This window comes from Podarcis filfolensis (genome assembly GCF_964270895.1).
Source record: "Podarcis filfolensis genome assembly, chromosome: 17".
Lineage (NCBI taxonomy): Eukaryota > Metazoa > Chordata > Lepidosauria > Squamata > Lacertidae > Podarcis > Podarcis filfolensis.
This window is the reverse complement of record NC_139621.1, coordinates 23184517-23208116: the sequence shown is the minus strand read 5'-3', so window position 1 is coordinate 23208116 and position 23600 is coordinate 23184517. Positions and strand designations below refer to the sequence as shown.

At 40.1% G+C, this 23600-nt stretch overlaps 1 protein-coding gene across 19 annotated transcripts in view; it reads left to right on the top strand.

The window, feature by feature from the left end:
- The window catches only part of NFIB (nuclear factor I B), a 295932-nt gene extending 282686 nt beyond the window's left edge, over positions 1–13246 (top strand). For all 19 annotated transcript variants that reach the window (XR_014543000.1, XM_083593437.1, XM_083593447.1 and 16 more), the window contains one exon: positions 4881–13246. Coding sequence is in view for 18 of the 19 variants with exons in the window: in XM_083593437.1 (XP_083449563.1) it covers positions 4881–5010 (130 nt within the window). In the remaining variant the exon portion in view is untranslated. The remainder of the gene's footprint in view (positions 1–4880) is intronic.
- The last annotated feature ends 10354 nt before the right edge of the window (positions 13247–23600 follow it).

Sequence of the window (23600 nt, the reverse complement as noted above, 5' to 3'; positions counted from 1 at the left end):
GCCGCTTGTGTCGCTGTGCCCAGGGATGGCAGGGCGAGCACCCCGTGGGGTGCCTTGTCACCCCTCCAGACATGGCACCTGGGGCAAACCACCACCCCCTTGCGACGCCACTGTTTGTAGGTTCCTATTTTCAGTTGATTGCCAAGTAACCATGTACAGTGGTACCTCGGGTTACATACGCTTCAGGTTACAGTCTCCACTAACCCAGAAATCATGCTTCAGGTTAAGAACTTTGCTTCAGGATGAGAACAGAAATTGTGCTCCGGCGGCAGCGAGAGGCCCCTTTAGCTAAAGTGGTGCTTCAGGTTAAGAACAGTTTCAGGTTAAGAACGGACCTCCAGAACGAATTAACTACTTAACCCGAGGTACCACTGTACTTGCATATCTAAAGATAACCAAGATAAGGATCAGGGGATTCAAATCACTGTACAATTCTAATTTCATGTTTCTTCACAACAGCGACCCCATAAGGAGGGAAAGTTGGTGGGAAGAACATTTAGGAGCTCACTGCATTGGTGCAAGCATTTCTGCCTGTCTGTTGGAATGATCTCCCCTCTCCTCCTCTCACATGCTGTCTGGGGATTCTTCTGACACCCCCAAGCCTGGGTTGTGGGGGCACATGGGGGAAAGAAACCGAGGAAGCCCTGCCGAGCTAGCACAAGTCCTGACACAGGCTTCCGCCGGCGGTTGAATGTGGCTCAGTGTTTGAAGAGGAAACTCCAAGACTCGTAGTTTGAGAAAGTGGGAGATGCATGCCTTCTGTGTTACAGACTCTCTCATAGTGCCAGTGTCAAAGTTCCTTAGTTTGTGCTAGCATTTGCTATGCTTGGGAACTGGGATCCAATGGCAGCTGACTGGCAGGAGGAGGAAGGGGCAAGCACTATATTAATCAGGAATAGTAAGATCCCGCAACAACAGCAGCCAGTGTGCTGGAAGAGAAGCCAAGTTACAGAGAACAGGCAGAGGCAGAGGGCCTTCTCGGTAGTGGCACCCACCCTGTGGAATGCCCTCCCACCAGATGTCAAAGAGAACAACAACTACCAGACTTTTAGAAGACATCTGAAGGCAGCCCTGTTTAGGGAAGCTTTTAATGTTTGATACATTACTGTATTTTAAGATTTTGTTGGAAGATGCCCAGAGTGGCTGGGGAAGCCCAGCCAGATGGGTGGGTATAAATAATAATAAATAATAATAATAATAATAATAATAATAATAATAATAATTATTATTATTATTATTATTATTATTATTATTATTATTATTACAAGGCCCAGCATGTATGAGCTCAGCTTCTGGTCTCTAGAATGTATAGAAAAATCTGTGCTAGATCTGAAGTGGGGTCTAAAGGACATTCATGCATGATTAATATACATACCGCCACACGGCTATAAGTGCAAATCGGGCTGCCAGAAACATAAGGCACTTCCCAAAGAGGCTGAAGGATACAAATCAATCGTCCAGTTTTTTAAAACAGAGGGAGTTTTGGGAGGGAGGGTAGAGAAAGTGATGGGGCTGTATTGCAGGTTTTTGCTAGGTTACTAGCTCTGTGCATAAGCAGAAAGCTTTGCTAAACAAGACAGTCAAAATGGTGGATACCTAAACAATATGTTCACTTTAAATTCTATTCTCTTCCCTTATGCAATGAAAATATATGAATAGCAGCAGAAGTTGAAGTTGCCATCAGATAATTTGAAGTAATTCTGGGGTATCCTTTTTATGGAAGGCACAATTTTCAAATCAGACGTTTTTTGTGTCTCTTAGACAATGTTCAAATGCCCTAAGCAGAGCTGAGTATTCCTGAGTATTATACTTATTTTCTCCATGTTCTATCTGCTGTTCTCCTATTTCCTCAGAAGTGACCTTTTGTTAGTGGAAGGAGAGGACATTAAGTAGCATTATGCCAATAGGTTATTATCAATACTTCCGTTAGTACTTTTCAGTGAATAGAGTTCTGTACAGTTACCTCTTTTCTCATGAATTGTAATAGGTGTATTTTATAAACACTGCTCAAAAATTTATGCCTACCTCTATAGCATTAGGGAACCACTTTACTGAACATTTTATTAACTGGGCAGTAACTCTGGACAAAATAGCACAGATTTTGTGTTTGCTGAACTGTCCCACTGGCGATCTTGGTGATATAACCAGGAAGCATTCAGAAGAGAAATAATTCTAGAGCTGTTTACATGTTACATTTGTCATGAGATTCCATCCAAAAAGCTTCCCAATCAGAAATGATATGTGCCTTATATATAATGCTTTGGAAGTGCTTGCCTTGGCTGCTTTAAGACTGTCTTACAAACCATGGCTTAAGAGACTTACAAGTGAGCCTACTACTCACTCCCTTCTTCATTTAGTGCTTTACTTTTTGCGTGGATCAAACCTTAGTTTGCTGTTGCACTCGAACGCAACAAACTGTGGTCTGATGAGAACAATGTTTACGCACAAAACATAGATTGCTGCAAGTTCAGATGGTGGTTTGTGGACCCTGAGTTGTAAGTGAGCTTGCTTGTAAGTGAGCCTGTCTCAGTAGTTCAGGTACAACATCAAATGATGGTTTGACCAAACTGGGAAGTTCTGAATCAAGCCATGTGCATAAAGGAAGAAGGGAGGAGCGCTTAAGCCTAGGGCTTGTTCCCAATTGTACCGGCTTGGAGGGCCGCCTACACGCAGGTGCTGCTGTCAGCATTACATTATAATTCTCATTTTTCTTTGTGGACTCTGTGCAGTCCCACCTGGGCATCTGTGCAGAGCAACACTAAGGACTACTTGAAGAACTATGCTTGTAAGCAGCCAAGCTGTCTATATGCCATGTAAAGGTAAAGGTAAAGGGACCCCTGACTATTAGGTCCAGTTGTGGCTGACTCTGGGGTTGCAGCGCTCATCTTGCTTTATTGGCCAAGGGAGCCGGCGTACAGCTTCCGGGTCATGTGGCCAGCATGACTGAGCCGCTTCTGGCAAACCAGAGCAGCACACGGAAATGCCATTTACCTTCCCGCCGGAGCGGTACCTATTTATCTACTTGCACTTTGACGTGCTTTCGAACTGCTAGGTGGGCAGGAGCAGGGACCAAGCAACGGGAGCTCAACCCATCACGGGGATTTGAACCGCTGACCTTCTGATCGGCAAGTCCTTGGCTCTGTGGTTTAACCCACAGCGCCACCCATGTCCCTCAAAATGTGCGCTTCTCCCCATCGGGGAATCGAACTCCAGTCTCCTGCATGACAGGCGGGGATACTTACCACTATACTAACGAGGACTTCATCATGTATATGGCCACAATTCCATCAGTGGCCGCTATAAATATCCACCAGGGCCAGGGAGGACCGTGCAGATTGTAATGACTACACATGAAGGTAGGAATCACTCACTAGAGGGAAGCTGCTTTTGGTGGAACCTCCATGACTGCACTCATGATCCATGGGCTATTGCCTCAAAAATAATGGATGAATTTTATGTGTGTCATAATTAACTAAATATATAAAATAAAAAATAAAAAATTGTCCAGTAGCATCTTAGAGACCAACTAAGTTTGCTCTTGGTATAAGCTTTTGTGTGCATGCACACTTCTTCAGATAATTAACTAAGTTCTACTCAAGAGTAGACCCATGGAAATTAATGGGCCCATGTTAGGCATGTCTCTTTATTTCAGTGGGTCTAACTTGTGGCAACTCTATGCTTTGTCTTTAATGTGCTTCAGGGCTCTAATCTAGAACTATTCTTTTAATTTAAGCATCTCAGCTGCTACTGCTTTGACATTTTAAAGCACCATTTTCTTAAGGCTAATCTCCCCAGCCTGGTACTATTTCTGAAAAGTGCTAACTTTTTCCTAAGGAAGGCCTATGCTGCGCAACACACTTCTGGTCAGAGGGTTGTAAAATTCTTGTGGTATCTGCACAGTGTTAACGTACGAGAGTTATCCTTCCCTCGGGATTCATAAACAATATTGACAAATATATTGCATGGTGCATTTCTAAGAGTCATAAGTTGGGAAGTTTGAGAGGTTTAGATAAACATCTAAATTAAATTTATTAGTCATGCTGCAACAACAATCCTGTTTGTCACCACGATAATTTATTTGCATTGAATATTCCTGTCTCCCCCCCCCAAAAAAAACCACACACACAACAAACATAAAAATATCTGACTGTTTTGCACTCAAGCACTAGATGTGAAAGGTGTTGCAAATGCTACTTTGTTTTTTTTATCCACAAAAATATTGTTGAACATTAGAAAGTTATGAGCCTTAAGAAAACAAAAACCCAGATAAGTTCACAACTTTACTCCTAAAAAGCAACTCAGGGAGGTGGTTTCTGACAGCCAGTTTTTCCACTCACTCGAACTTGAATTTCTGTCAAGGCATGATCCACTTTCCAATGGGTGCTTTTCAAATACGATTTATTCAGAGTAGGCTTATTACAGTTAACGATGAGTATGGCTAAGTTAGGTACATTCATTTCAGTGGGTCTACTCTGACTAAACCTTAGACCACCCAATAAGTAAATAATTAAATATTGGCAGTGACCTATCTGCCTGTTAACCGGCATAATATTCTCCGCCGTGAGAATAACAATGCAATCCTATACATGTCTATGCAGAAACAGGGCCTGTTTTGTTCGGTGGGATTTACAATCAGGTAACTTTGTTTATTGGATTGCAAGACTGCTATGGTGCTAGTTTTAGGATCGGTCAATTAGCATATTGTAGCATATTGTATGTGGATATTTAAAGTTCATCTGTGAAAATTGATGCACTGTTAGAAGAATTGTTAGAATATGGAGCTGGGTGGTGTTCCAATCTTAATTCTTCTTTTTTTAGGTTATTGCTGCTACCATATTCTAAATGATTATTTTGCTCTCTCTTCTCTTTTCCCTCAACAGTCCTGGTACCTGGGCTAGCTTGGTCCCTTTTCAAGTATCAAACAGGACACCAATCCTGCCGACAAGCGTCCAAAATTATGGTTTGAACCTAATTGGAGAACCTTTCCTTCAAGCAGAAACAAGCAACTGAGGGAGATTGAAACTGAACAAAATACTATAAAAGAAAGGAAGACGGGACAAAAAAAAAAAAAAGAAGAAGAAGAAGAAAGAAGAACCTGAAGAAAGAAGAAACATAGACCAGCAATTGCAGCACTTACAATCACTAATTCCCTTAAGGTTGAAACTGTAACGATGTTTAAAAAAAAAAAAAGGGTCGACGATATTTCACTGATGAGTAGAAAGATGTTCCTCCTAAGTAGCCTTTGTTCTATGAAATCCACTGGGAAATAGATGTTCTGTCTCTGACAATATATTTTAACTGGCTTTCTAGATGCCTTAATATTTGCATGATAAGCTAGTTTATTGGTTTAGTATTCTTGGTGTTTACGCATGGGATCACTATTCCTAGTTAGCTCTCAAAACAAAGGCTAGGAGACATCCACCAGAGTTGCAGGAGAATTGGGGCCAGTGAGCCAGCTTTTCTCAGCACTCTTAATTTCTAAAAGTTTTTTTTCCTCTAATGAAAGAAACAAACAATTTAGCCTTTAATGATCAATCCAAATTTGTTTAACTTTGGCCCTTATAACCCAGCCTTTTCCTACTGCGTTACCTAGTTTGAAATGTTCAGGAAGTCATTTAAACAAACAGGCATTTTATAGAATTGATGCCTCACTTTAGGTTTAAATAATGTGTTATCTTCTCATATGACCGTAAAAACAAAAAAGAGGAAGACACGAAAAATAATTCCCCCCCCCACTAAGGAAAACACTTAGAGGCAAGTGCAATTTTTAAAAAGTATATCTAAAGGGGATCATTGTTATAAGTCCTTTAGCCCTTGGACTCTAAATTGAGGGGATTAAAAAAAACAAGAAGAATTTCAAAGGTATTTTGAACAAATCTATTTTCCCCTCAGTTTTGAAGGGGGGGGCATTAAAAGGCATTAATTAAATCAAGACAAATCATGTACTTGAGAAAAAGAAATTGATTGAAACACAGCACTTATGTTGATTTTAGCTTCTGCCTCTTTGAGGTATTTTATTTATTTAAAGTTACTGGTTGCATCAAGAAGAATCCCTAGAGAATGGGAAAGGTTCTATAAAACCTTCATCACAGAGACGGGAGAGAGGTAAATTCACATCATAGGGACAAAGCTTACAGTTTACAAACTGGGAACGCCAGGTTGTTGGGTTGGGTGGGTGGGGGGTGAAATATATTTTTTAAAAATGCACTCTTTTAGAAAGTCTAATAACAGGGTGCTGAAATCTTTGCATGGTGCTCTCAGAAATTAGCCTTGTTCGACACATTTCTCATATTGACAGGAACGTGCATGGGCGGATACATTTTGCCTCTATGTCTCTATAAAAAAAAAATTAATTAAAACTACTTTATCCAGTAATCCTAATTTGCACGAAGTTATAATGTCCACATAACGTGCCTTGCCTTGAAATCTAAAAAAAAGTGACATCACTACACTTGTTTTGCTGCATTTATTATCATTTTAAATCTTTACCATTTTTATGACAAAATATTTTGTACTCCAAGATGGGAAAACGAAAAAAAAAAATTGACATCATGGATTTTTTAAGCAGTTATAACTTTATCTCACATTTATAAAGCATATCATGGCTGTGTATAGTTGCCGCTTGAAAATTGTAATCGACCAGCAATATTTTCAGTATTTTGGTGTTTTTTCTATTAATCTTTCATGTTTTTCATCTTCCAATTAATATTGGGGGGAGGGGATTCAAATTTATACGAATTATGCAATACCAAGTTTTGCCTATGTAGGTAGTGCTTTTTAGCTGTATTGGTTATTCTAGGTAAGTACACAGATTTAAAAGACAAAAGATTAATGTATGCTTTTTCGTTTGTTTGTTTGTTTGTTTGTTTGTTTTAATTGACCAAAGTGGGTACTGCTATTTTTGCAGTGTGATGAGGTCCTTTTGTGTACTGAGAGATGGGCAGGGGTTTTTTTGTTTTTGTTTATACATACATATATCTATCTATTCTGGGTGGGTGGGAAGGATTTGTGAACAGTGTAGCTGTGAAGCAGTGCACCATTCGCCCGGTGAGGGCTACAAAGCGACTCTTCTGCCTACTGTGATAAAAAAAATATATCTCAACAAGGTGTCCTCTTTTTAACTTTCCACCTGGGGTGCAAGCTGAACTCATTTCTGGTTTTAAAATAACAGTGGTAAATAATGACAATGATAAATACTAATAATGGATTCCGTTGGAGGCAGACTTGACTTGAAGAAAAAAAACTCTCAATTTTTTTTCCAAGACCCACAGAGAGCAGCAGCCTGTTAAAATTTTTACAAAATATATTGCCCCATGCTATGGCATGATTAAAAGCATATTTTGAGGTAGGAATCAGATAAACAATAACATACCAATAAAACCTTTTTCTTCTCCAAAGTCAGCTTATTATGCTATGTTTTGTATTGCACACAGATACCCAAGCGCAAAATACAGAATCATACAGACTCCAACATTTCTCCGATGAAAATAGGGACTAATAATAATAAATAATAATAATAATAGTATTATTTATACCCCACCCATCTGAGTGGGTTGCCCCAGTCACGCTGGGTGGCTTCCAACATATATCAAAACATTAATTAACTTCCCTATACAGGGCTACCTTCAGATGTCACCTAAAGGTTGTTTAGCTGCTTATCTCCTTGGCTCGGGGCTTGCATAACTCCATACCCTCCCAACGTTTCTCCGATGGAAACAGGGATGTCCTAAGGAAAAGGGGGACTTTCTGGGATCAAAACAGAGACCAAGACGGTTTCTGTAAATCCGGGGCTGTCCTTCGTAAATAGGGACCCTTGGAAAGTCTAGCCACTGTTACCTAGTGAAGTCCTTCTGTTTGAGAGCTTGGTTATTCATGACATCTTCTCATATTGAGAGCAGTTGGTTCTGGCAGTGGTATACCTGGTAGGTATTCCCCAGTAGGTCTCTTTTCCTTTGGCGAAGGAGCCACTGCTGTTAAATTTGTGATATGGAACCCTCTTTTTGCATTGTGTTCTTAGCACAGGCAGGCAAGGGGCAAACCAGTGCTTCTAAAGAGGCAAAACTGACTTCTTCCCATGCAGCTTGTCTAAAGGGACTCTAAGATTGGGCCCTGTTTCCCTGTATTCTACCGGGGAGGACGTTAGGCCAGTGCAGATTGTAGTATTCTGTGTGTGACAGCTGATCAAGATGGCGCCAGCCAGCCTAGCCTACTGTCCTCATTGCACATTATGCATCAAGAGGGGGCTGAGTAGTATGTATCAAACTCTTCTCCCCTCCCCTCCCCGTAGAAAACCAGTATCTAGACAGGGCTAACATGTGTGTTCTTCACAACTGACATGATATTTTGACATGTATTTTGTCCTTGGGTACTTATTATACCTGAATACCAAACATAATCTGAAAAGCTGCTCGAAGGTGTACTGTATTTTTCTGTGTATAAGACTAGGTTTTTCCCCTTAAAAAATAATGTCCAAAATTTGGGGGCGTCTTATACACGGATAGATCTTCCCCCATTTTCTTAAATCGGATTCCCCCAAAATAGGGGGCGTCTTATACATGGGGGTGTCTTATAAACGTAAAAATACAGTATATACCCAATACCCATGTTTTTTTATCTGCCATTGGCTTTGTACGGGCAGGCAATTTTATCTACTATAGTAAAATTACCAAGAAATGTTATCCATTTCAAAAAAGTTTCCCAACCTGTCTTTTTTCTAGAACTGAGAGACACTGCACACAGAGGATGAACACTATGACAGGGTGACATTTCCCTTCAGAATAGGAAGGAGAATAGTTTGGGAGAATATAACATTCTGCAACTGCAAAGTGCTCAGAGCCACTGTGAACCCTTTTGCTGCTCCTTGCAGGATATGCCCATGAATAATAGTTTGTCACTTTCCCCCTTCTTCAGAGCAGCTTCCTTACGCTGCATTGGAAACCAGTGTAAAAATTGCCTTGAATCTAGAAGTCCCACTTTACTTATGGGGTTACCTATGTGGCTTTTTGGATCACAGGCTACATTTCCACCAATTTGCCCATTAATCGCCACCAATGGTGAATGTTGCACTTGCTGTTGTGTTCTCCCTTTCAGATTCTCTTTAAAATGGTGATGAGCATGACAACAGCAGATATTGAACGTGGGCTTTTTCCAGAGTTATCTTGACTTCCAGTTTTGAGGCAGCATCAGCTGAAACATTTTTAAATAGACTTCTATCGGCAAAGACGAATGACTGTGGCAAAGCTGGTTTATTTTTTTTTAAAAAAATACAATTTTTAAAAATGTAAGCTTCATATTTTGCTGAATCAAGAATTAATTCACTAAATATATAGCTGTCTGAAATAACTGAAAATAACTGAAAAGTACAAGGTTTCCCTGAAATCCCTTAGGCTATGGCCCCATAAAATAGGTCATTATTGTTTTCTTGGCTTATCAGTTAACAATGAGCAGGTATGGACCATGCAGGACACTTGGTAAACCCAGAACAGTGAAGCTGACTGAAACATATATTTCAGACTTTAAAGTGCAATAATTTAATTAATTCTGATTTCCGTGGACTCAAATGAACTCCGGAACAATTGTTGCATCAATGAAACAAATTGATAACAATAGGGAAGATCATCTTATTTATAGAAGGCTAACTTGCTCTGTGAAAACAATATATTCCCATTGAATATTTTTGGTATCCAACCCCATCATTCCTAACAACACTTAATGTGCAAGTTTAGTAATCTCAGGGCTGTGATCTCTGTGGGTTTTTTTCTGCCTTCCTTTTTAACAATACAGCCGTACCTTGGTTTTCGAACAGCTTAGTTCTCCAACGTTTTGGCTCCTGAACGCCACAAACCCGGAAGTGACTATTCCGGTTTGCGAACTATTTTTGGAAGCCGAATGTACGACGGGGCTTCCGCGGCTTCCGGTTGGCTGTTGGAGCTTTCTGCAGCCAATCGGAAGCCGTGCTTTGGTTCCCAAATGTTTTGGAAGTTGAATTCCAGAACTTCTGGAATGGATTCCATTCGACTTCCAAGGTACGACTGTACCCATCAAAAACATACTATCTATTCTTAAATTTCCTTAAAGCTGAGAATTCAATTGTTCAACGAAATGTTGCGAACTCAAATCTAGTCTGAGCCTCCTTCCTTCATCAGGAACTATGACTAAATCAAGTCACCCTGTTCTATGTGCACTGTTCTGCCTTTTATTCAGTTGCTTTGGAGCCCTGGCCTGTTGGCAGTGCCACTGAAGTGTGTTTTCCCCTAGAGTGACGTGAACGTTTGAGGCTTGACTAAGGGGTGGGGGAAAGGCAGCGAAGGAGACTGTACATAAAGACATGGCAAAATATTAAATATAGCAATATAGGTGTGTTCAGGTGGGCAGCTCCATTTAAAATATGTGAATGAACCTGTGAAGCTGCAGTTCGAGAAGAATGGATAATCTTCTTAATGGACCCACCTACCTTGTAGACAGTAATTTGTACACTGTATAGTTTTGTTAAGATTTTCTTTCTTTTTTTAAAGCACCCTCGTTTGTAAAGCTAATTTTTAGCAATTATAATGGAAATGTGTGCCATTTCCGCTTTTAAAGTAAACAAGAATATTCCTTGTTTGGAAGCTGGACTTGAGTTAAAACTCTCCAGCTTCTTAATTTATGTATTAAAACGGGAAAAAAATAAAATAAAGAAATCTGTCCATGTTAGGAGATATTTCGCTATGCTTGAAAAGCATAGGCTACTAATCCTTTTAAAAGAAATTGTAAATGGAGAAAAGTTATATTTTATGAAGGTTATTTTGTTGTATTTAGTATTGGAAAAGTTGGGTTTTGGAGCATTTCAGAATGTTGGAAGCACCACTGTCTTTTTTTTAATTTTTATTAGTATATATGGCCTTTAGCAAAAGTTTTTGTGATTGTTACATGATGGTATTTAAAGAGTAGGTTCACAGAGCATTCAGGACAGACAGAAAACTAAGACAGTACTTATGTCTCACATAGCTGTGTCCTCAGGGAGCAGAAGTTTGGATTTGCAACTAGGACATTCGTAAGGACTTAAATGGATGAGATTGCACAAGAACAGACTGAGCTTTGTCAGCAGAGTTTGTGTCCTGTCCCTAAAAAAAAACCCCCTCTAAATTTTGTGTACTGTGTGAGATGGCGAAGGCTGCAGAGAGCTATCCCGTATTCGATGTACAGTATTGACTTTTTAAAAGAAACGACTCTTACAACATTGCTGGCAGTTAATGCCTTAAAAAAGCATGACATTGAATATAGTTTACATGTTCCTTTCAAGGTCTTTTGTTAACATTTACCAGCTGCATGCTTCCTAGGCTCTTTATTTTTTATTGGGTTTCTATAGAAAATGCTTAAAAATGAATAAATAAATGAAACAAAATACAATGCAGGCTAATCACGTTGAATAGTGAAAGCTCATAATTGAATGTCCTCTATGCCGAAGGAGCTGAAACCTGCCTCCTTCTTATTTGCACTTTCTGATAGTCCCCCCTGTTTTTTTTTTCCTATTTCCTCAAAATTGTGTGGGTGTGCTGGAGCACCGCAGTTGGAGGACAACATGGACCACTGGGTTTGCCCTTTGACCCTGCACAATGACCTTTGCATCAGCCAAACTTATTGCCATGACAACTCTTGTACTGTTTCCATGCCACAGCTCTAATGGTCACATTTGTTAATAGTAAAAAGGGGACAAAGTAGGAGATGGTCAATTTATACATTATTTTTGTTGTTGTTATTGTTGTCGTTGCATTTTTTTCCTCTTCTCCTCTTTCAATGGTTGTAAGTAGTTTTTTTTATATATATAATAAAAAGGGTTCCGTAGTTATTACTCTTAGGAATATCTGTGTGTTGAAATTCAAATGTATGTTGAATTTGTGAAAGGAGCTTCAGTGCCACTAGCAAATCCAAGCCTTTGACACTTCTATTGCATGATTCAATTCCAGGACAACAACGACAAAAACCCCCAAACAGAACAAGAACGTGGCCTCTGTAAATGGAAAACAAAATGTGAGCTAGTGACACTAAAGCTGGACTTTGTATTACTGTATTTTTGACAGAATGGTTTCGAAAACTGTGCTACAGGGACTGATGTGGCAAATGTGTATCTATATGCAGAAGGACTTTTTTTAAAAGAGGGAAAAAAAGAAGTATGGCTTATTATGCATTCTTCATAAGAGGGCATTGAAGTTGCATGAACTATTAAAAGTTGATGCAAAATGAGAGCGAGAGAGAGAGAGAGAGAGAGACAAAAAAACCAGCAAAAATGTTTACCAAAAACAAAAAAAGAAAGAGAGAGAGAGAGAGGGAGGGAGGGGAAAAAGAAGAAAATAAAAAAACAAAAAACAAAAAAACAAATGACCAGTGCCTGTTCAGTTTCACAGTCTCTGTTGAGTTCAGTTGTAAATATGTTTCAGATAACATTTACTTCAAAAATGAAAAAAAAAAAATGAAAAAAACTACAACATTGTAGAATGTGAGGGGTTACTCCATCCCAGGCTTAGGCTTCTCAAAAGCTACATTAGATTATGTCTTCATCAAGCTGTTAATTTGTGCTTATATCATATAGGACTTTAGTGAACTGGGAAGAAACGCCCCAAATCTCAATGATATTTCTCTGAGAACAACCTTTGTAGGGCTGTGTGTTTCTTTAGATACATTTAGTACAACTGTAGGTGACGAGTAGTCAGTTATTGCTTGCTAGCTACACACCAGGGTTGACCCATTTTAAAACTTTTGGCATTCCCGCCCCCCACCCCCAGTCTCAACCTCTCCTCCCCACATTGCCAGAGGCCCCATATACTGACAGCTGTACTTCTGGGTTTTTTTTTGTTTTTTTTCAGTTTGTTTGTTTTGTTCTCTTTTTTTAAAAAAGCATGCACAATCTTGGTGTAATGACATTTTACCCTAGGATGTATTTACACTCTACAAACTTAACTTTTAGAACTGGGGCCTCAGGCAACCAGAGCCCTCTTATGAGCCAAAAGGTTTGCAAGCCAGGGTTGTCCGGGAGGAGAGTTCTGCCTGTTTTAGAGGACAGGAGTTTTCGTTGGGGTACTTTTTCTGTAGGTTGCAAAAACTCAGCTGCCGCAAGTTTTAAACTGGTGTAAATCAAGCTTGAGTTAATGTGATTTACTGTTATATCCAGCCTATACTGCTAGCAGCTGCTCATACTGCAGTCAATTACTGGAAGCAGATATATTTCCTATGCAAAAACTGTTTAAACAATAAAATGAGCTATGCTACAGCCCTCTCGCCACTTGTGTGTTTTCTTTACTTTCCCTCTAAGAGTAATAATTGGTTGGTAATATTTTGGAAATTGCCCTTAATCTCTGGTTCCTCAGAGTGCAGAATCAAGCTTTACAAAGTCTCATTCTTTTCCTTCGTTGAATATGTACACACACCCAATTAAGGCCCAATTTAAAATGCAGGATTACACAAAACACCTTGGTGTAATGACTAAAAAGAACCAAATCTCTTTTTACAGGACTCTGGGTTTTGGGATGAGTGTATTTCATTTTTATTAGTAATCTTTCCGATTTTTTTATTTTTGGTCCTCTACCACCAAAACCTCTGGTTTCAGGGCAAATTGCAAAGTTTGGGAACCTGAGCTGAGATCTGGCAATAATGTGAAGAGACGCGCTGCCTTGCAGCAGCTTTAAAATATAACATTACCTTGAGAGAAAGAAAAATCAACTTTCAATAATTAAATTTATAGTTGCCCCTGGCAAAAATATTTGTGGGTCCATGACTATTGGACTCTCTCATTTTATGCTAAGCGGTTACACATTAAAGCTGGCAGAATTATGCTGTTGTGTCAGTGTCAGTTAACCACCTGAAGCATTTCCCAAAGGAAAATGAGGAAGAGGTTCTCAATCGTACATGTTTTAATAAAATAGTAAAATGGGTATTATTTACTGGTTTGTGAAGTACTGGGCATGATCCAGTCAGAGTAAAGTACTTAACAGTGCCATCCTATACAAATCTACTTAGAAGTAAGTCCCATTCAATTGTATAGCTTGCATCCAAAGCCTCATTGATATATCTTGCTTGTTTTGAAGCTATTCACCACAGTTATGGGTTCATAATTCTGAGTTAACTGTGAGTGGACAAAGCTTATGTCTATCATTTGAACCTCAAGCTGTAATTGATTAGGCCTCGAAAACATTACCATAGCCAAAAAGTTTAGCAGGGTTTTTTTCCCCACAAAACAACTTATTTCTGTTAAGGCTTTTCCATGTAATCTTAGTAGCTTAATAAAAGAATACGTAGCCCACTCCTCAAAAGAAGACTAAAAAAATATTAAAACATCTAATTCAATCCAACTATGTTCCAAATTAAAAGAGCTAAAGCATATAACATGCATGAATATGAGCTCTCTGTCTGCTGCCAGGACCCACAGAATTATCCCACAAGGAAAGGGGTTTGAGGCTACAAGCAAGAAAGTCTTGCACAATCCTGCTTGGAAAATCCTAATTCCTTTGCACTCCTGACACCACTAGGAACAGCTTCAAGGTCCTCCTACATCTCTCACTTCTTGCTACAAGATAAATTCAGATATATGCATGGGGGAAAACCCAACCATGATAATTAAATGATGTTGCATGTCAATGGTTGGTTTATAAGGTACCTTACTTGCTCTCCCCTGAAAGGTCCCAGTCTGGGTTACAGCAGCATAATCATATAATTACAAACGAATAAAAGAAGTCAAGCAGTTTATATGCAATTATAAAAATGAGTAAAGCAATTCCAAGCAAACGCAGCATAGTACAGATTGAACAAAAGACAACTGGGAACTAACAGGATGCCTTTTGCCTCCATCGTCACTTACGTGGAAGCAATATTTCAACTTGATGGACCTTTTTGACCAAACATGACAATTTAATTTTATATTTCCAGTATTCTCACAATTCTGGAATTGCAGGGAAAGCCTTTGTCAACATTCTGATTTACATCATGCTTTCTTAAAGTTGAGTTTCAGGCCTCTCACTCACCCACATGATTGAGGCGGTTTTCTGTTCGGGATAAGCTGAGAGCCTTTTCACACATGACACTGAAAACATTTTCCATCTGTTTGCGGATATGTAACGCACATGGGAAAAGTTGTATCCTAAATTACATTGACCAGCTTGTGCAATTGAGCTGCCTTGCCACTCTTCCCCACTGCTGCTCTCTGTGCTCTCTAACCTGCACACACACATTCACAAAAGCATCTTTTGGTGTTCAAACAGTCTTTTCCAGAAGCTGGGGTATATGTGCATGTGTAGACTTCCCTTTGCATCATTTGAATCAAAGCTAATACTTTTCCCAAATAGTCGAGAGACTGAGGAACACCTTTGGAACTAGACAAAAGAAGAGACATTTTCATAGACAAATCTGAAAATGCGAATGTTTGGCTTCAAAAGCCTTGAATAAATGTTTGCATTTTATTTTAAATTTTATGCCTGTTAGCTCAGATAGGCTAGTGACAATTGGAAACATGGATAGGATAGATTAAAATCTTCTTTTAAAAATAGTCAATGGGGACGTGTGGCCACAGCCACAGCCAACATTCATCAGCTGCTTTTCCCTGGGACTTTGTGGGTGAACAGACACATCATGTGACATCATTGTGTTTAGCATTTCCCTGTCCCCCCATAGCTGGCATACAGTAGAATTTGGGGGAACACTGAAAACAACCATGTACCTAGCTTTCCCAAAGATACATTGCTAATGAGAAACAGCAGTAGACTTGGGTTGATGACTGCCATGCTCAGTTCTGTAGCATGTTGTTGGCCTTGAGAAAACGCTCTGACAAGCATTCTTAGACTTCTGGATAAAGGATATTGCACAGCGGAACGACAACAAACAAGTACCTTTTTCCTGATCAGAGCTTATGCCCAAACGGTTCACGCAACCAAGCCATCACAAGAGATCTACAAACTAACTTTACAATTCTCTGATTCTATAAAAGGATACTAACCAGGAGGAAGGCTCAAAGGTAAGTAAAACACTATTTGTTTCCACTGTAACGATCATGAACAAATTTCAATTAATTAACTTCAATTAGTTAATTAACACAGGTTTTGTTACTGAGTTAAGGAATTAAGTCGCTTCAGCTTCCCTGGGTGTTAACATATGCACATTCAGGTAACGTGCATGTGGACAGCAAATGAATAATTTAATATCATTAATTTTTTAATAAATTGTGAAATCAATTTTTAAGCAATTTTTAATTGTCAAAAGCTCTGAAATGGTATTTATTTCTATAAAACATTATTATGATTTATTTGTTTTTTAAAACTCCACCAGTACATCAAATTTAGACCACGAGAGTGGCAAACGAAAGATGGGGAAATAATAAATGTCTGGATATTGACTGTGGGTTAATATTGATATTGAGGGGCTCATCTGAAAAACAACTAAAATGTGGCCTAAACAGTCCTTCATATCTGAGTTCATGGGGGGAGATTACTAGTATTTCATTGCATCAAAATTGCGGTTGGCAGAAAAAGTAAATACAACTTTAAGAGAATATTTTAAAAAAAATCTAAATCAGGGAAATCTAAATCCTTAAACCTGTTCCTCACTTCCACTGTGTATTCATAAGGGATTTGACTTAGATTGTATCTTACCGGCCCAGTGGTTTTCCCTACTTTCTTCAGTTTAAGCTTGAATTTTGCTATAAGAAGCTGATGATCTGAGCCACAGTCAGCTCCAGGTCTTGTTTTTGCTGACTGTATAGAGCTTCTCCATCTTTGGCTGCAGAGAATATAATCAATCTGATTTTGATGCTGCCCATCTGGTGATGTCCATGTGTAGAGTCGTCTCTTGTGTTGTTGGAAAAGCGTGTTTGTGATGACCAGCTTGTTCTCTTGGCAGAACTCTATTAGCCTTTGCCCTGCTTCGTTTTGAACTCCAAGGCCAAACTTGCCAGTTGTTCCTTTTATCTCTTGACTCCCTACTTTAGCATTCCAATCCCCTATAATGAGAAGAACATCCTTCTTTGGTGTCATTTCTAGAAGGTGCTGTAAGTCTTCATAGAATTGGTCAATTTCAGTTTCTTCAGCACCAGTGGTTGGTGCATAAACTTGGATTACTGTGATGTTAAAAGGTCTGCCTTGGATTCATATCGAGATCATTCTATCATTTTTGAGATTGCATCCCAGTACAGCTTTTGCCACTCTTTTGTTGACTATGAGGGCCACTCCATTTCTTTTACGGGATTCTTGCCCACAGTAGTAGATATGATGGTTATCCGAACTGAATTCACCCATTCCTGTCCATTTTAGTTCACTGATGCCCAGGATGTCAATATTTATTCTTGCCATCTCATTTTTGACCACATCCAACTTACCAAGGTTCATGGTTCTTACATTGCAGGTTCCTATGCAATATTTTTCTTTCCAGCATTGGACTTTCCTTTCGCTTCCAGGCATATCCGCAACTGAGCATCCTTTCGGCTTTGGCCCAGCCACTTCATCAGCTCTGAATCTACTTGTACTTGTCCTCCGCTCTTCCTCAGTAGCATGTTGGACGCCTTCCGACCTGAGGGGCTCATCTTCCAGCGTCATAACTTTTATATGCCTGTTGTCTTTGTCCATGGAGTTTTCTTGGCAGGGATACTGGAGTGGCTTGCCGGTTCCTGCTCCAGGTGGATCACGTTTGGTCAAAACTCTCCACTATGACCTGTCCATCTTGGGTCCATAGCTCATAGCTTCTCTGAGTTATTCAAGCCCCTTCACCACGGCAAGGCAGTGATCCATGAAGGGGCATGCAAACTTAGCTGGTCTCTAAGTTGCTACTGGACAATTTATTTTTATTTTTTATATATTCTGATACTGTTGGAGTTCAGTTGTCATGAATGTGAGCACTGTTGGTTGGGGCTGATGGGAATTGCAGTCCAACAACATCTCGTAGAACCATAGAATTTCAGAGGTGGAAGGGACCATGAGCCCCACCAGAGGGACTTAATCCCAGCTGGGGGAAGTCCCAATTGAAGTCCATGATGGCTGCCTCTTTGTGGACAGAATAGGTAACATAATCCATGGGCAAGGATGGCCTTCTTCGAAACCACTTTGCATTATCCCTTTAGCCAGAAGGCCTGGACTGTAAGTATCGAAGCTCTGGCTTTTAGTCTGGGCTTTCTGCCAGTTCATATACTGATCTTCCATAGCTGAAGGCCTCTTTTGGAGGCTAAGATTAAATTCGTTTTTCAGATGCAGAACCACAGGAGCTCCTTTGCCACAAGGTATGAGTGGACGCTGAATTAGCCTAGGCCACAAACGGGGAGCCTCCTTATTTATTAAAAGTCAGGGAGGCTTATAATATTTCAAAACATAATGAAACAAGTTAATCACTTAACAAAAAAGGCCTTTTGGTTTAACATTTTGTGTTAACGGTTTTCCATTTTGCCGACACGTGGAATCTATGTGACTGAAACTACCCATCCTACATTGCAAGTCCCCCAAACTGGCAAGCAATACCACATCCACAAAGAGCGATAAAAAAAAAGTTGGTAGGGACTATATTTTGAAGAAGAAGAAAAAGAACAAATTCCTATGCCCCACACATAACCCAGAGATGCATTTCAAATAAAAGGACACATTCAACTCATGTAAAAACCCACTGATTCCAAGACCGTCCACTGGATTGAGAAGGCGATTGGGCCAGATCCGGCACCCGGGCCTTAGTTTGCCTACCCATGACTTAGACATTCTCTCTCTCTCTCTCTCTCTCTCTCTCTCTCTGTATCTGTATCTGTTTCTTTCTTTCTTTCTTTCTTTCTTTCTTTCTTTCTTTCTTTCTCTCTCTCTCTCTCTCTCTCTCTCTCTCACACACACACACACACACACCAAGAAACTTATTGTGGCAAAACTAGGGAATTTCTGCTTTGAGTCAGGTATCCTATTGTGAGTCTCCAGGTCCTAAACATCCTGTGTGTTTTATGGTGATTGCCTGGCTATGGGAGGAACAGCTCAGAGGAGATCGCTACGGTTTCTCCCCACCATACTGTGTAGCAAAACAATGGGCTCCATTGATTGTGTTTAGTGGCATTGCAGGCTGCCAAACCCCTTTTGCACATTACTGTGGGCAAGCAAGCAAGGAAACTTAATGCGCAACAGGACCAAGGTAGGGATAAAATGAATTAGATTGCCTCAGCTCCGAGGCAACCTGCCAGCTGCAGCATTACGGAGCTGGAGCTATACCAGTTGTACCTAAGTCATATTCAAAACTGCACAGATCATAATCGGCAGTGGATTAGGGGACATGGGGTCTCATTGCTGAGCTATGTTCGGGGGTCCGTAGTTCTCTGATTCGCATACGTATTCCTGCCTGCGGTCGGCGCTTAGAAAGCAATCGTACACGCACACTGGGAAATTGCTTCCCCTTGCATGTGGAAGCCCACAATGGAGTATTTCATGCCAGTCAGGTTACTGAGATTTCAGAAATCCCTGTGGCTGAAAACATAGCCACGGGTATTCTGCCATGGGGTGAGGAAACAACCAGTGTTTTGAGCTGTGGTTTTATATATGCATACATACAATATATCTATATATCTAGAGCTATATCTATATATGCACAAGCCTGATAGAACCACCGTCCACAAAGATTTGTGTACTAGCAATGGAGAGATAAAAATATTATTATTATTTTGGCTTTGTACTCAGATACATTTTCTACTCATTTCAGCAGGACAACAGTCTGGCTGGGTTCCACCTCAAGCATGATGAATCTAGCCCTGTACAAAATTATCATGTATATTAAAAGATACAGCAGTGGTTTGTATTTGGGAAATCAACAAAGACAACCATTTTGGTTCTTGAAGCAATTTTTTCAGCGAAGTCAGAATGGGTTCAGAAATATTTAAGTCCACACATGCTTTAGTCAGGTCGAAGTGAAACCTAATACAGAGCTTTAATAACCACTATATTTAGTCAAAGGAAATTTGTAAATGTGCCAGTGGCAGAGCCATAGCTAGGCAATCTTGTGCCCCTGGCAGAACCGTCCAGATTGTGCCCCCTAGCCATGGACAAATTAGCTCTCTTTACACCACTCCTCCAACCCCCCCTCCACCCATTCAATTCACCCTCTATTTAAAACCTTTTCTTACGAGGCAATAATTTATATTTTAATTTATAGACATATTTAAGGACATATCTTTAAGCCAATTTTGTGCCCCTGGCGGGGGCCCACCTCTCCGCCCCTAGCTACGGCTGTGGCCAGTGGACAGGGCTGCCTCAAAACATTTTGGCACCTGAGGTGAATCACAAAAGGGTGCCCCAACCCTCCTTGGGAAGAAGGGATGAGTGAATATCTACACTAAGGACAAGGAGGGGCAGAAATCAAATGAAACTTACCCAATGGTTGAAGTGGGAATCAAAGACCATTGTAAGGGGGAGGGAAGGTGCCCATTCTGAATCATTCCAGGTGGGTGCAGAGATCAGGAGACCCCAGAGTAAGGTGGGCCGGCCCTGCAAAGGCACATACTCTTTTCTTGTAGCTGGCGCCACCACTTGACGTCCACAGGCAGCTGCTGTGATTCCAGCTCTCTGGTAGTTCACCTGTCCTGGACTCTCCTAAAACGCACACACACATATACAAACACAAGGCCCATAGTGGCTTCAGTTGGTGGCCTTCTTTAGTTTAGACTTCTGGAACTCTGTGGCGAAGAAACCCAGCCAGATGGACGGGGTATCAATAATAATAATAATAATAATAATAATAATAATAATAATAATAAAAAATGATGGTGATGATGATGATACCACACTGGAATCCTTCATAAAAACAGATTATGTATCATGGGAAGAGAAGAGATAGCAAACAGCTATTATACAGGTGCCCCTAATGGAAATATGGTGTCAAGACACAGATTTCATTAGAATAAGGGTGCCCTCCAGAGAGCGATGTTGGAGCAATTCCTCCCTTACCTTTTCTGGGGCTGCTTAAGAAAGACCTGTGTGCCCTGAGGGAAGAGAGACGCAAGGGAGCCCAGCCCTGGGAGCTTGTGCCCTCAGCTCCTAGTTGTCTTGAAAGGGCTCTGGCATGCTACATTTTATATAATGTATTTTTAAAGTATTTTAACACACATGATATAAAATTGTAAATCAATTTGTGTGCCTTGGCGGAAAGGCAGTATATACATCCAACAGATAAATAAGTAAAATATTACTGGACCAGCAACTCTGATCACTGCCTGCACTAGGTGGGGCAAAATGTGTTACAGTCTCCAACAAGATTTGGAAGCTGCCATGTTGTCTGTAGTAAAGCAAACTGAGAAAAGCACTGAGACCTGAAGGACCAATATTTTAAAAAACCAAGAATGCCAGTTAAAGTTTTCTTTTTTCTTTTTCCCAGCTGCAAGCAAGATCAATAAACCACTGTGTTTAATAAACTCATCATTTTTATTTTTATTTCTGGAGTATTGTGCTGAAATCACTGCTTTGGCTCTCTCTTTTTAATTACAGCTTGTTTGTAACCCTGATATATATAGGACACCAGGGAGAACTCTGAGACTTTAATTTTGTATCCCCCTTCCCTCCCATCCTCTATGCCAAAAAAGCATTTTATGAAGATTGAAATTTTAGCATCCACATAAACAATAAAAAACAATAGCTGTTATGTCAAACTTCAAGGCATCTGTTACTGTATTTTGCAAATTTGGCATTAATCCTGTGTCATTCTTAATTACAGTACGGCATGGTTTGCATTGTCATTTCACCTTTTACCGTATAGAGATCTTCTGGACTTTTCAGAGCAAGAGATAAAACTGAAGAAATTAGAAGACGTCAACAACACAGTGACGGACTGGTGACAATGCCACCAACTGAATGAAGTGTTTAAATTGGGTAAGCAAAATGGATTTGTGAGTTCTCAATTTGGAAGAGAACTCAGAAGATACAGAAAAACTAATTTCCAGAATGTATACGCTATTATTAGAGTGGGGAAACAGAGGTCTCCAGCTGTTTTTGGACTACAATGCCCATTGTCCCTAGCTAGCAGGACCAGTGGTCAGGGATGATGGGAACTGTAGTCCAAAAATAGCTGGAGACCCAAGTTTGGGAAGCACTGCTCTACAGAGAAGTGAGAATGCTGCAGAGGAAACTAAGGACATTGCTAGGCAGGCATTGTTTGTTTGTTTCTTTATTTGATTTATATACCGCCCTGCATCCCCGGATCACAAGGCAGTTTACAATATAAAGCAATTGCACAGAGTGATGGACCTCCCTTTATGGCCTTGGCTGGCTTCTCTTTGGGCCCCTGTGGGTCTGACTGGGCCACAGGTGGTTGTACCACAGAGCTGCTTAGAATGGAAAAGGGGAAACGAGTAGCTGAAGAAATACGAGGCAATGGCTTACTTGCCTATGTGCTTTATCTAGCATTTGGTAAGCTTTTGAGGGCAGGGGCCACCTCATTGTGTATCTTCATGATGTCTACTTTAATGAACCTAGTGCCTTCGCTGGTGATTCCAGATGTAACTTTAATAGATATAATAACTGGGGAGGTCTGCTCAAAAGGCCCTAAAAAGTGGTGTTTATGAGACAGACAACCTGAGAGGCTTGCGGAGAGGAAATTGACTCTGATTATTTGAGTACACTGCAATGTTTGCAGCATCTGGAAGTCTACAGTAAAAAAGCAAGACTTTTCTTATTTTCCCCTCCTAATGTGGATGTTTATTGCCCAACTCTTGTATAAATGGAGGTGCTCTGCGTGATCCAGACTGTGCAATATTTGTTGGGGAAAGCACCACAATTCTGAGGAAATCAGATTGGCTCCCCGACTTGGCACATGAAAGTGTTCATTGTGTAAGTTTCTCAGCAGGGCACCATAGAGCCAAATTCTGGGCTCGGCACATCTGCATGGTTATATGAGGTATATTGAGAAGCAAGTGCCATCTATCTGGTCCCTAAATTCCCAACTGGTTCTTTAAATTCTGGTTCTGCACAAGATAAATTAACTAAGGTTCTGTACTCGCTAGCAAAATACAAGAGTGCTCAGGATAATTTTTAAGGCCTTTTAGCAAATGGTCCTAGTGCCAAGCTGAAATTTATCAGAAGATAAAACCTAAAAAAAAAAAAAAAAAAAATCTCCTCCTACTGGAGAAGTTCAATGAAATGTTCTCCCTAATTTCTCAGTCCACAAATAAGGTAGAAAATTTTGAGATGCCATTTGGGCCCAGCTGCCCTATGAATGGCCATTATAGATATGGATGACTGTAATCAACTAAATTTTACTCAGAGTTGAGCCACTGGAATTAATAAAAATAAGCTAGACATGGCTGCTAATTTCAATGGGTATACTCTGAGTTAAAGTCAGTTGCATAGAACTTGGAATGGCTGAGTAGTAGCTTATGATTGGAACCCTCACTATGGAACGAAACTGCTATTCCGTCAGAGAAAATGACCTTGTCCGTCCGTCCTAGAGTTAAATTTGTTTGAGACCTGGAATGGAGGGGGTGGGGAAGACCTATAAATAGGATTTTATTTATGAAGGCTGGTGAGTGTGTGAGATCACATCTGCTTCCCATATTGGACTTGTATGAGTCTAAGTAATATGGAATATGGAATAAAAACGGAATTCACTGCATTTAAAATAAAATTTTTAAATAAAAATGGAAT